Genomic DNA, 12,216 nt, shown 5'->3' on the forward strand with positions numbered 1-12,216 from the left:
TTTTACCAGCACGCTGCCCCCCAGAGAGCGGGAGGGACGTATCCCTAGAAACCATTGATGACAAGGAGTCAATGCTCCTTTTTGCTCTCAGGTCGTACTGATAATTGCCAAATTTTTCCATTCTACTTAGTCTAGTGTGACGTTACACGCAAGTGTGTACGTGTGTGCGTGTAATATCGATATACAGTTCAGTAATGAGAAAAGAAAAAAGAAAAACCTAACCAGAAGTGATAGAATTAATGATCCCAAGGACCTTTGGTCTCTGAACATAGATGATTCTAAAGCAAATGAAAGATTTCAGGTGGTAGAATTGTCTGGTTTTCAGATCCAGAATACCGAAAGTTGAGAAGCAACTTTGTATATTTGAAATACCACAGTGCTAATGTTCATTGCAGGGACTCAAATGGAATGAAATATTGGCTTACGTTCGAGAATGCTAAGGTGTTTTTTATTTTTATTTTTATTTTTTGCTTTGTTTTTGTCTCAAGTTAGTGAAACTGGCTGAGTAGGTCTAAATAAATGAGGAGAGACTATTTTTGTTTCACTCCTCATTAAGAAATTAACATTCATGCTGAGTGACTTGAGGAATCACAAATAAATGTAATTTGCTCCAGTTTGAATTTGTGCAGGACTCCTCCCTTATCTGTGAAGCACACATTCCAAGACCCCCAGGGGACGCCGGGAGAAGCAGAGCACCGCACCCTATATACACTATGCTTTTTCCAGTAGGTCCCTGCCTATGATAAAGTTTAATTTATAAATTACACACTGTGATTAACAACAACAGGAATCAGAGAGAATGATTATAATAATATGCTGTAATAAAAGTTATGTGAATGTGGTCTCTCTCACTCCCAAAACACCTTAGTGTCCCGTGCTCACCCTTCTTCTTGTGATGGTGTGAGATGATCAAATGCCTACATGAGATGCAGTGAGGTGAATGACGTGGGCATTGTGACATAGGGTTAGGTGACTATTGACCTTCTGATGACATTCAGAAGGAGGCTCATCTGCTTCCAGAACGCAGTTGACCGTGGGTAGCCGTAACTGTGCAGTGCTAAACCCTGGGTAAGGGGGGGACTACTGTCATTGGGTGTGGTTGAAACTTCTATGGAGTCCAATTCTGTGACAGATTTTTGTCATGGAATCTTGGGACTAGGGAGACTTTTAAGAGTCATTATTTTAAAACATTACAGTGAAAAGGCAATCTGGTTTTTAAAGACGTCCATGCAAATCCCTTTATTTCTCAAAGAAATGTTAAAAAAAAAATTTGTCATTTTGCTTAACTTATAGCCTTTCTCCCACAAATGAAATAGGGCCCTTTTTGGATTGACGTGACTGCCCAGTTGCTTTCTTATTTGTACTGATGGTTAGCTCTCCCTGTGATACAGACGACAGATTGCGGATCTCAACACATAAGGGAATTAAGCTTTCTTTTTCTTTTTCTTCTTCTTCTTCCTCTTTTTTTTGGGGGGGAAGGTTTAGTTATTTATTTGAGAGAGAGAGAGCATGGGGGGAGAGGGGGAGAGGAAGAAGAGAATTTTAAGCAGACTCCGAGCTGACGCGGGGCTCGATCTCATGACCCTGAGATTACGACCTAAGTTAAAACCAAGAGTTGGGTGCTTAACTCCCTGGGCCACCGAGGCACCTCTTAACCTTTTTTCTTTTGAGCACAAGTTACTTCATATGCATTTTTTTCATTTCATCCTCAGGACAATCTCCCTAACTCCAGTTTATAAATTCAGAAACAAAGATGAAAAAGAACAAGTAACTCGCTCACGGTTACTCAACTGCTAAGCATCAGGGTGACATGGATCCAGCTCTGCCTGACCCCCCAAAGCCACCACACCACCCGTGCTGCCTGCTTCCATTAAAAGTCAATTAACAGATGCATTGCATATCACTTCTTTGACTTAGTTTCCGTAAAACCTTTAGAAAGCCTTGGTTAGATGGGACAATGGACCATTTTATCCCTAACCTCCACCTCAGGCCAAGTTGACTTTCTTGCGGAATGGCTGAATGGAAAAGAAACAATTTAATACTGATCGGCCGATGGAGAAAGGGGGCACCGGAGAACTGGCTAATCTAACCTAGGGGATCAGCTTCTGAATGGTTCAGTAAGTGTAACTTCCAGACTTGCTTGAGCACTAGTAATACTAAGGGGAATAGTCTACCTTGATCCCAGAAGATTGCTTCCCCTGAGATTGAATGGGAGAGGACTTACTGTGGGCATTAATGTATCCAGCTCAGAAGATTCACCTACCAGAGCAAAATCGGGTGGCCTGCAATCAGCCTTTTAATTCCAAATATTAGTTATAACCCTGAGTGAGGATGGAACACCGTGCAGTTTATTGTTTCAAAGGAATTAGTCTGGATTGAGCTGGACAAAAGGGAAATGGATGAAATGTACGTTTTTCCCATCACTACTCACCGTTGCCCACATTTTCCCAGGTGCTTCTCTCTGCTACGCCAAGGAATGTTGGAGCTCTGGATCTTGAAAAAGACAATTCCCGTCTTAGTCTGCTGACCACCTTCTTTCTTTTCATAACTCAGCTTAAAGGATACACGATCTTGTCAGTGTGTGACATTACGGAATTCACAGCCTCTTGAATCTGAAAAGAAGTTTAAAATGTGAAAGTGGGTAAACATCGACAGAGGCTGAGACGCTTTCTATCACTTAAGGATTGCATCAGAGCAGCTGGAAAAGCCAAATCCGTGTCCCATGAATGGGCTCCATCTTTTATTCATTCATTCATGCAATCATGCAACCAAGGAAAGCATTTATGGTACTCTCACTATGCGTTTACCTGGAACGGCAAAGATGCAGATCCTGTCCTCAACGACCCCACAGTCTAATAGGACGTATCAAAAAAATACAGTTCCATAAAATGTCACAGGTCCTCGATAGAATATGAAGTGGATTTGGTGAGGGCGCAGAAGGAGGGAGACGGTAAACTTTGGGTGGAGTCTTGAGTGATGGGTAGATACTTGCCAGGTGCTTCCTATTGGGGCAGAATGGTGGAAGTGAGCGATCCTTCGTGTCTATAGTCTACAATTTTAGTCCTGTCATTGACTGTCATTGATTAAACTTGTTTTCCACCCTTCCACCCGCTGCCTCGTTATTCCCCTTTATGTTGTTGCTTTTATCATTTTGAAGCCACCAAATGTGCCTGACTCTACCTCTCATCAATGGCTCGAGAAGGTCACTGCAGCCATATGCTTTTCTTGTTTCCCTAAAATGAGGAAAACTGGTGCTTTGGCAATGTGGCTTTTAAACAGCTTAGGTGCAAAGCCCAGAATTTCATTTTTTGGGGAAAAAAAAAACGGATTGGGCTTTTGGTCTGTTAGTACAGGCCAGCTTTTCACTTCCCTTTCATGATCTCACAGCTATAAAGTTCAGTTTTGGGATGGGGTGTGTGTGTGTGTGTGTGTGTGTATCCTTATGGACCATTGTTGAAATATATATTCTTAGAAAAATCCTGATACTTAAACCACATGGGCTGCACAGACATCTCTTTGAGAACTGGGAATCTGAATCTTTGTAAAAGGAAAGTGTTTTTCCTATCAAGAATGAGAAATCAAAACCAAATGGATGCTTTAAAACGTGGAGCAAAAACACAAGGATTGTGTCTGGATCATAGTATCAGCTCAGCAAACTGTGTAATGCGCTCATCCAGCTGCCCTCATGGGGAAGAGAAGCCTTCTTAGAACTGCTTTCCAAACAGAGAGTAATTGGGAGTTGGTCTCCTTTCACTTCTGCTAGGATGGGGATAGCTTCCTGTAATTTTGGTTTGATAAACACAGTATTTAAAATCTTGGTCAAGATGGGGAGAAGGGAATTTTCCTCTGAGGCACTTGCAGTGGCGAGGCAAGAGGACACGGGCCCATGACTCATTTACTCTGCCTGAACCCGTCCATGGTTGCCCAAGTATCTGGGCCTCAGATGGTGGAGAAAACCAGCAGTGCAAGTTACTGTTTCCAGAATTCAGTCCATTTCCCCCTGAGGTATTTATGCCTTGGGGCATTTTAACTGCCCAAGGTGTCTGAGCTTAAAGACAAGCATTCAGAGCTGGTGTGTCTATGGGGATCCCAAAAACGACAGTACTAGGAATGATAGATACGTAGATAGATACATAGATAGATAGATTTCATTAATTATTATTTAAAAAGATTTTATTTATTTATTCATGAGAGATAGAGAGAGAGAGAGAGGGAAACAGGCTCCCCAGGGAGCAGGGAGCCCGATGTTGGACTTGATCCCAGGACTCTGGGATCATGACTTGAGCTGAAGGCAGCCGCTCAACCAACTGAGCCACCCAGGCGCCCCACATTAATTCTTTATTGTGATATCTAACACACATAGAAAAAAAAATGTAGAGCTGAATCAATTGTCATAAATTGCCTTCCAGGTGACCCCAGAAGTCTTTCAGCTGCCCTTCCAAAAACAACCCCTTTCTTTAAAGGCAGTAATGCCTTGAGTCCCATGCAGGGGGCCCTATGTTGGGCCTTGTGCTTTTGGGCTTCTAGATTTCCTCCACCAATGTCCCTTTCCAAGGAGAGAGGAGTCCTTGAGGCCAAGAGGCCATGTCCACCTAGAACTCATGTCTCCCTTTCTAGACCATGCACCAACCACCAAGACCTTGGGATGCCCTGTCCAGATGATTCTGAGTCCACTTCCTGGTTTTCCCCGGCCCCTTCCTCAGGTCCACCTGCCCAAGGGGTGCCCTAGGGGCAGATATTTGTAGGAGGCTGTGGACGAACATACATGGACACAAAGGACCTTGAGGTATGGGATGGGGCAGAGGGTGGGAAAAGACAGTGGGAGTCTGGGGGCCACTTCCTCTTGTGCCACACATTCCAGTGAGAAGCTCTAATCAGTCCAAGAATTCTAGGGTCCAGCCTGGCCCTCCAGGTTGCCATGAAGATACGTATGTTGAGGTAAGAGGATAAAACATCTTTTATTTAATATAGTGTTAGTTTAATTTACCTTAAAATATTTAGGCCTATGACTATGATATACAGTTCTCCATTTAAGCCCCAGAAATGTTAGGGATGAGCCCGCCTAAAGGTAACTATCCTATTATGGTGATTACGCCTCCTTGCCTTTCTTTATACTTTACCCTCTACGTCTGCATTCCTATATGCTAGAGTCCCTCTTCCCTGTTTTTGAACTCTGAATAAATCAATCACACAATATGTATTCTTTTATGTTAAATTCCTCCACCCAGCATTATGGTCATGAAATTTATCCATGTTGTTGCCGACAGCTATAGTTTGCAATTTTTATTGCCATATAGTATTCCACTGTATTGAGGCCTATCCATCTTAATGTCAAGGGACAAGTGAGTTGTTTTCAGGATGAGGCCTTTATGAACGATCCTGCTAGGGAGACTTTTACCTATTTCTGTTGTTCATATACCTACGAATGGAATTTGCTAGATGATAGATGCACATTTCTTCAACTTTACTGGAAAATACCAAATGGTTTTCCAAAGTGGTTGTACTAATTTATATTCTCACCAGCGGGGTATGAGACATCCTGCAGCTCCTTCCTGGTATTTCTTTTTGTTTTAATCATTCTGTGCTGAGAATATTCTAGTATACTATTCAAAGTTTTTTTTTTTCTTTTTCTTTTTCTCCTTATGATTCATGTCTAAAGATACTGAAGTGATTCTAGGAACTTAGAGTTTCAAATTGACTGTTGCTAACATCAGTAGAAGTATATACTAATAATAACTTAATTACTTATAATAATATCCACAGTTTTCATCTGAAATATGGCAGCTAGGAGAAGATCTACAGCCTTGGAAGATTCACAGTAATAAAATCCAAACCAAGAGTGTTGGTCCATATAGCATTTTAAAATAATGGCTTATTAGCAGACTGACCTTGGGGCGGGGGGGGAACCAACACTCTAGCTGTGCAGTTGGTATTGACCCTTTCCTTTCATAGAGGTATGCATGTCCCCAGGGCATGCTCTGACAGTTGTGGCAGCTGTGGGCACAGATTGCTGAATGGCCTAACTGGGGCCAGCTGGGGCCACCCCAGAGGAGGAAGATGAGCTGGGGAATGCCATCAGCTTGCAGCTCATTAGCCACCCACATCTGGCAGCATCTGTTCCTCCAAGAGGCGGCAATAACCATGTGCTCTGGTCAAGAGAAAGCAAGGGACACGCACAAGCCTCTTCTGCAGAAATGAGCACAGCCTCCTCACTGCCCACCTTCTTCTTCCCCTACTTGGGTCCCTGAGCTTTCTCACTTCACCTTCCTCTTGCTGATAACCTCAACCTCCATGCACCTTTGTCCTTTCAATGCACCCTGTCGGACAAAGCCCAGCTCTGAACGTACTCAATTGTTTACTTTCTCTCCATCACTCACCCAGCTGTTGAGCATTTCTGGAAAACCCACACACCCTGCAGATGGTGCCACTATATACTTATGGTCACCAGTGCCATCTCGGCCCTTGTTATGGTCAGGCAGCCCCTCTCTGTTCCCCTGGTTTGCTCACCCTCCCATTTTCCCACTCTCCTGTTCTAATTATAGATCCTCTTCTAGAAGGATGCATTGGTGCCTACTCGGACACAGTTGGCTGTTGTCCAGTATGCACAGGGCTGTTTCAGAGTTTCTCCACTCTCAAGTCCCTGGTTTCAGTGCCAGCCCCTCTATTGAGCCCTCGTTCCCAGCTCCACTGTCAGCCCCAATAAGTAGTCTCTTCTCCTGCTTCATGAAGAAAGCTAGAGCCACCTCACATGGACTCCCTCAACTTCCCTCCTCCTCTGCGGATTCATTTAGAATGCGGACTCATCCCTTTCCCCTTCCTGCCTCCTTGTGACAATAAAGGAAGTGTCTCCTCTTGTGCCCAAGAATATCCCTCTACCTGGCCTCAATGTCTACTCAGGGCCATCTCTCTATGTTCCTTTCCTCTCACTGTCTCCTCACTTCTTCCCAGGAGTTGTCAAATAGGTTCACGTCTCTCCCTTAAGAACCTGGTATCAGGAGCTTCCTTAGCTTGGCCAAGAACCTCATCCAAACAGGGCAAGAAGCAGTGCCAGGGGTTGGATTTTATCCCCCTTCCATGTTCTTATGTTGAAGTCCTAGCTCCCCGTTTTCAGAATGTGACCTTATTTGGACATAGGGTCACAGAAGATGTAATCAGTTAAAATGAAGTCATACTCTCTCTGGATCTCACTTTCCTCATTTGGGACACAGGAGTCTTCAGACTGTCATTTTTGGGGTGGGAGCAAATGGGGCAGATGGGAGAGGGAGGTTAGAAGGGAGGGTTCTGAGCTCCACAGCTCTCCTTTGACCACAGCAGCTCCATTTTAACTGGTTTACAGTTTGGAACTCTTGGTAACGTTTGGCTTAAAAAAAAGCATTTCACTGTTTAAAAACTAAAATACAAAATTTAAATCTCCTGGCTTAGGTGATATCTTAGTCTCTTTCTAACCACAATTGACTGTTGATTATAAGATTTTACAAGTGAAAGCATGTGGTTTTGATGAACATATTGCACAGATTTTTCTCAAAAAAGCCCAATTTAATAAAATTTTTTTTCTGTGAAGGAGATGTGATAAGAGACTGACTAATGCAATTTAATTTTTAAGCCTTTTAAAGACGCTCGTATTAAACATTCACAAGTTAGAAAAGCAATTTTTCTTGGGGCACCATATGTTGGAATTTGGGGTTTAGAAATATGCTTACTGTCCACCTGGGCTCTGAGACTATGTGCAAGTACGGGACCTTCCAACCATGAGTTCTTGAGGACAATCACTGTGGCTGCTCCATCTTTGTTTCCGCAGGACCTAGCTCAGTGCCTGGTACACAGTAGGTGCTCAGTAAGTCCTTACTGAAAGAGACTCCCTGAAGGTCTCTGAGAATTCTTGGTGATAGGAATGAAATAGAACTTCTTTCTAAAGGAAGAGGTGGGTAGGGTGGAATCCACAAACACAGATTAAGAGGGGGCAGTGCTCTTGAGTGAGGCATGGGTAAAATGGCACCGTTTCTGCTTGTGGGACAGTTATCTGTGGGATGGAATAAACACAGTGGAGGAACATAGCTCTATGGCCTCCTCAGAATAGTCTGTCTAGGTTCCTGGTTTCCTGGCAAATCATTTCATTTCCTACACAGAGACAAGTGGACCACTAAGCCTACATTTTTCTTATTTCTCCCTGGATGTTTCTCTAGTTGGTATCTGATCCTTATTTGTAAGAACCCCTAATGGGATCCTTGATGGGAAAGGATCTGGGTAGCTAGTAGGATAAACCGGGTTCTCCAACCTTCTCTGTCTCCCAGTCCTCCATATGCAACTGGCAATGTTCAGGGCAGGAAGTGGTCTGGAAATCAGAAGACCTGGGTCCTAGTCCCAGGTGTGTGGCTTTGGGCAACTCAGCCATTTCTCGGTCCCAGTTTCATCTGTGGAAGATGAAGGGTCAGACAAAATGGTGTCCTCAATTCCATATCTCATATAGGTTATCACCTGAATATATAACTGGTGGTACACCAGGAAAGGCATTATTAACCAAAAATAGTGTCTTTCTTTCTCTGTCTCTGTCTCTCAGTCTGTCTCTGACTCTGTTCCACTTCGCGGTATCTTTGAGATAAGGCCTTGGAGGGGATGCTGAAGAGTGTATTTAACTAAAAGGCCCAGAAGCTAAGCATTTATCAGTTGTGCACATTAGGGATGTTACACTTTCACCACCTGGGGCTTGTCCTGAGGGAATGGAGCCTGACCTGGATCGGATTTATGGTCAAAGGTGTCAGAAAGACCCTCATCAGGGGCTGGGCAATACTCCCCCAGAGGAGGAGACTGGAAGAAGGCAGAGCAGAACAGGGGCTAAAGCCAGCTGGGTGCCCCTTATGGTTCCGCCTAAGGACAATTCTAGGTGTGGGACCACTGCACTCAGTTTGGCCACCGACGGCCCCTGGAATAGAGGCCTCTTGGAACTATACACTTACTAAGCTGTCTTCCTTGGGTATTATATTTCCCTGGGCCATGGAGCCTTGCTAAGATGTTGCTTGCCAGCTGATGGAGGCCCTCTACCACACTGGGATTCTCACAGTTTATTTTGGTAGGTAACTAAGACAGAAAGACAGTTAATTAAACCCTTCATAAAACAGTCCATCAGCCACCTGCTTGCAGAGCAAAAAGTCAGATTCTTTGCTGTGCTTTGGCAGAAGGATTGAGTCCTTCGGCCTCCTCTTGGGCCCCATTCAGGATTCTAACCAGGTTACCTATGAAACTTCTTTTTTGTTATGGTATATATTTTTTCCATTTGTGTAAAAGCCGTAAATAAATACCAGTGATCTCGTCAGGCCATGCCAAAGAAAAATCTGTAGGGGATTTAATACCCTAATGCATCGGACACACTTGAATTTGGCTAAACATTCAAATTGGGTGGTTTGGCTCAATTGAAGCAGTTTAAACGTTGTTGGGGTATAGCTTTTCAAGCGACCTCTTTCAGAGGTTGTTCTTTCAGAAGGGTCCCTGGAAGGGATTGGCTTTAAAGTGAGTTGGAAATTCTCAGGTATGTTTTAGACGTCTACAACACAAGCCTTCCCTTTGTTTGAAATGGGTAAGACTCAGCAAAGAGAGTGAGATGAACAGGGTTGTCTGTTCATCCAAGTTCACATCCAAACGTGCACCCTGGGGGCATAGCAACGAAGTCATCCATGCCTTAGGATTTTCTACAAACACCAAGATATTCCAAAAGACGGTGAGAACCCTGACCAAGAAAAAGGGCATGGCAATGATCATGAAATAAGCGAGGGTGGAAGTCAGACTTGTAAGTCCTTAAACCCCTTCTGGGCTTAGGTAATGTCTTGCTGAGCTCGCAGCCCTGATTCTTTTCCTGGTCTTTGCCAGCAAATTTTCAGGAATCTCTTAGCAGAAGAGAGGACATTGTTTGCTGCACCTTCCACTCCTGCAGAGTTCTTGGGTGCTGACTATTTATAGGGACTCTCAATTGCCTTCGTTCCCCATCTGGTATTAATTTTTATTTCTTCTTCTTTACCAGGCTCTGACTCATCTCCACCCAAACCTTCAGGTTTCCTGAAGGCGGGCTTCCCCAGACGTGGCGCCCCACCCAGGTAACGCAACTTGCCACAAAGAAAGAACGGTCTTTGTCCCCAGTCTCAGGGAACAGGACAGTGATTTAGTCAATCATCCAAGTCAGAAATGGAGAGGTTTTGCTTAGTGCTTCGTTTATTCTCACCGCCTACATCTCATCCGTGGTGGGGTCTTGCCCTTTCGAGCTCCTTTCCCTCATCCGGCCCCATCTCAGTTGCCCCCATCTTAACTCATTGTCTTGCCACTGGACCAGTGACATTTTCATCCCACTTTACCCTCAAGGCAATGGGGAAGACTTTGAAAGGTTTTGACTGGGAAGTAACTCGATCACATTTCTTTGTCGTAAAAATCTCACTGAATCTAGTGGATGAATTGGAAAGGTGGCTGGCATGGAGGGGTCGGGAAATCCGTAAAAAATTGTGCCAGAATCCGGATGAGAAATGAGGGGGTCTGGATTAAGCCCGTGGCAGAAACAATGAAGACGAGAGCAAGTGGCTATTTAGCAAGTGGGGGGATAAAATATAAGATCTGATTGGAACTAGAAAGTGAGAGACAGGAAGAGTTTATAATAAATGTCTCGCAGATAGAAGTAGAAGAGATTGGGTGGATGATAGCATCGTTCTGAGAAAGACAAAATTAAGGATTAAATCAGTGAGAAAATGATGAGTTTTATGTGACGTGTTAGGTCCCAGTTTCACGTGGGAAATGTCATGTGAGGAGAAAATCCGTAACAAGTTTTAACTATATAGGTTCACTGATGTGCAATATTTTTTAAGATGTATTTATTTATTTGAGAGAAAAGGAAATCATGTGTGAATGGGGCAGAAGGAGAAGGAGAGAGAAAATCTCAAGCAGACTCCGCGCTGAGCACTGAGCCCGCCGAGGGGCTTGATCTCAGGACCCTGAGATCATGACCTGAGCCAGAATCAAGAGTTGGCTGCTTAACTGCCCGAATCACCCAGGCGCCCCCCCCCCCATGTGTGGATTTTTTTCAATAAATACAGTATAGTACTGCAGACCTTAGGACTTGCCCATCTCCATATATATATATGAGCCACTTCCTTATAATAAATCATATATGTATGATATATGATATGATGTGTGTATGTGTGTGTGTGTATATATATATATCTCCATGCTATTACTTCTGTTTCTATGGAGGACCCTGACCGATACAGCACAGAATGAAAGAAAAGAAAATTTTTAAAAATTGGAAGTAGGGAAGGAAGGGAGAAAGAAAGAAAAGTGTGGGATGAATGAATCCACAAGAGCCTACGTGCTTTGAAAACATAGGGAGAGGGCGGGTGACTGTCTGTCTGTAATATCTGATGGCATCGATGACTCATCAACATTATGTAACTAGAATTAGCCTTCAGACTTTGCTGTCTTGGAGGTTTTGTCTCATAAAAGCAGGACTTCCTAGCTTGGCTTGTTTTCTTGTTACCTAGGAGCCGTTGCTAGCATAAGGTCATACTTAGAAAATTGAGCCCTCAGTAAGATTACTCAGAGACTTGGCTGCTTTCTCTCTGGCCATTTTATCTTTAGGTCGAAAAAAGAAACAGCTCACTTTTCTTAAGTGACATTACACATTACTTTGAAATATGCCCTACAGGCCAGCCCTGAAATCTGGTTTTTTGTTTTGTTTTGTTTTGTTTTGTTTTGTTTTTTGGGTACTCACAAAAGAGTTTTGTTTTAAAAAAATGTCAAAAAAATTTTTGTTTGTTTCACTCTAAAGATCATCTTTGATAATCCAGTGTTTAGGAAACTGTTTGATGAATAGAAATTGAGAAGAAAAAAAAAAAAAAGAAGTTGAGGCAGAGGTGAGAATTTGCCCAGCTTATATCCAGTTTATTTCTGACCCAGTGATGGGATAACCTCAGACCACTGAGGTGATTTAAATGAGAGACTTATTGGGCATGTAGAATTTATTTTGTTTTTGCTCTACTTTTCAAATCTTTTCTGTTATAATTAATATAATAATATAATATATAATATAATAATATAATATATAATACAATAATTATATAATATATAATATAATATGGTATTAAACCATTTTATTTGTGGTTGTAGCAGAGGCCATTTGAAACATCTCCCCAGCTCAGAAAGATGTCCATGGTTGTTGAGCTCTCAGTGATAAGTTCCAGATTT

The 12,216-nt window shown here is 43.0% G+C and overlaps 1 protein-coding gene across 2 annotated transcripts in view; it reads right to left on the reverse strand.

Annotated features, from left to right (window-relative positions):
* Window positions 1-12,216, reverse strand: part of NEDD9 (neural precursor cell expressed, developmentally down-regulated 9) — a 181,988-nt gene that overhangs the window by 110,472 nt on the left and 59,300 nt on the right. Inside the window, exons 2-3 of one of the 2 annotated variants that reach the window (XM_048225656.2) lie at window positions 2,808-3,002; window positions 2,432-2,612 (exon numbers count right to left, since the gene is read on the reverse strand). In XM_048225656.2, the coding sequence (XP_048081613.1) occupies window positions 2,432-2,443 (12 nt within the window). In that variant the 5' untranslated portion in view covers window positions 2,444-2,612; window positions 2,808-3,002. The remainder of the gene's footprint in view (window positions 1-2,431; window positions 2,613-2,807; window positions 3,003-12,216) is intronic. The other variant, XM_026511491.4, reaches the window with a different exon arrangement.

The sequence above is a fragment of the Ursus arctos genome, unplaced genomic scaffold (genome assembly GCF_023065955.2).
Source record: "Ursus arctos isolate Adak ecotype North America unplaced genomic scaffold, UrsArc2.0 scaffold_31, whole genome shotgun sequence".
Lineage (NCBI taxonomy): Eukaryota > Metazoa > Chordata > Mammalia > Carnivora > Ursidae > Ursus > Ursus arctos.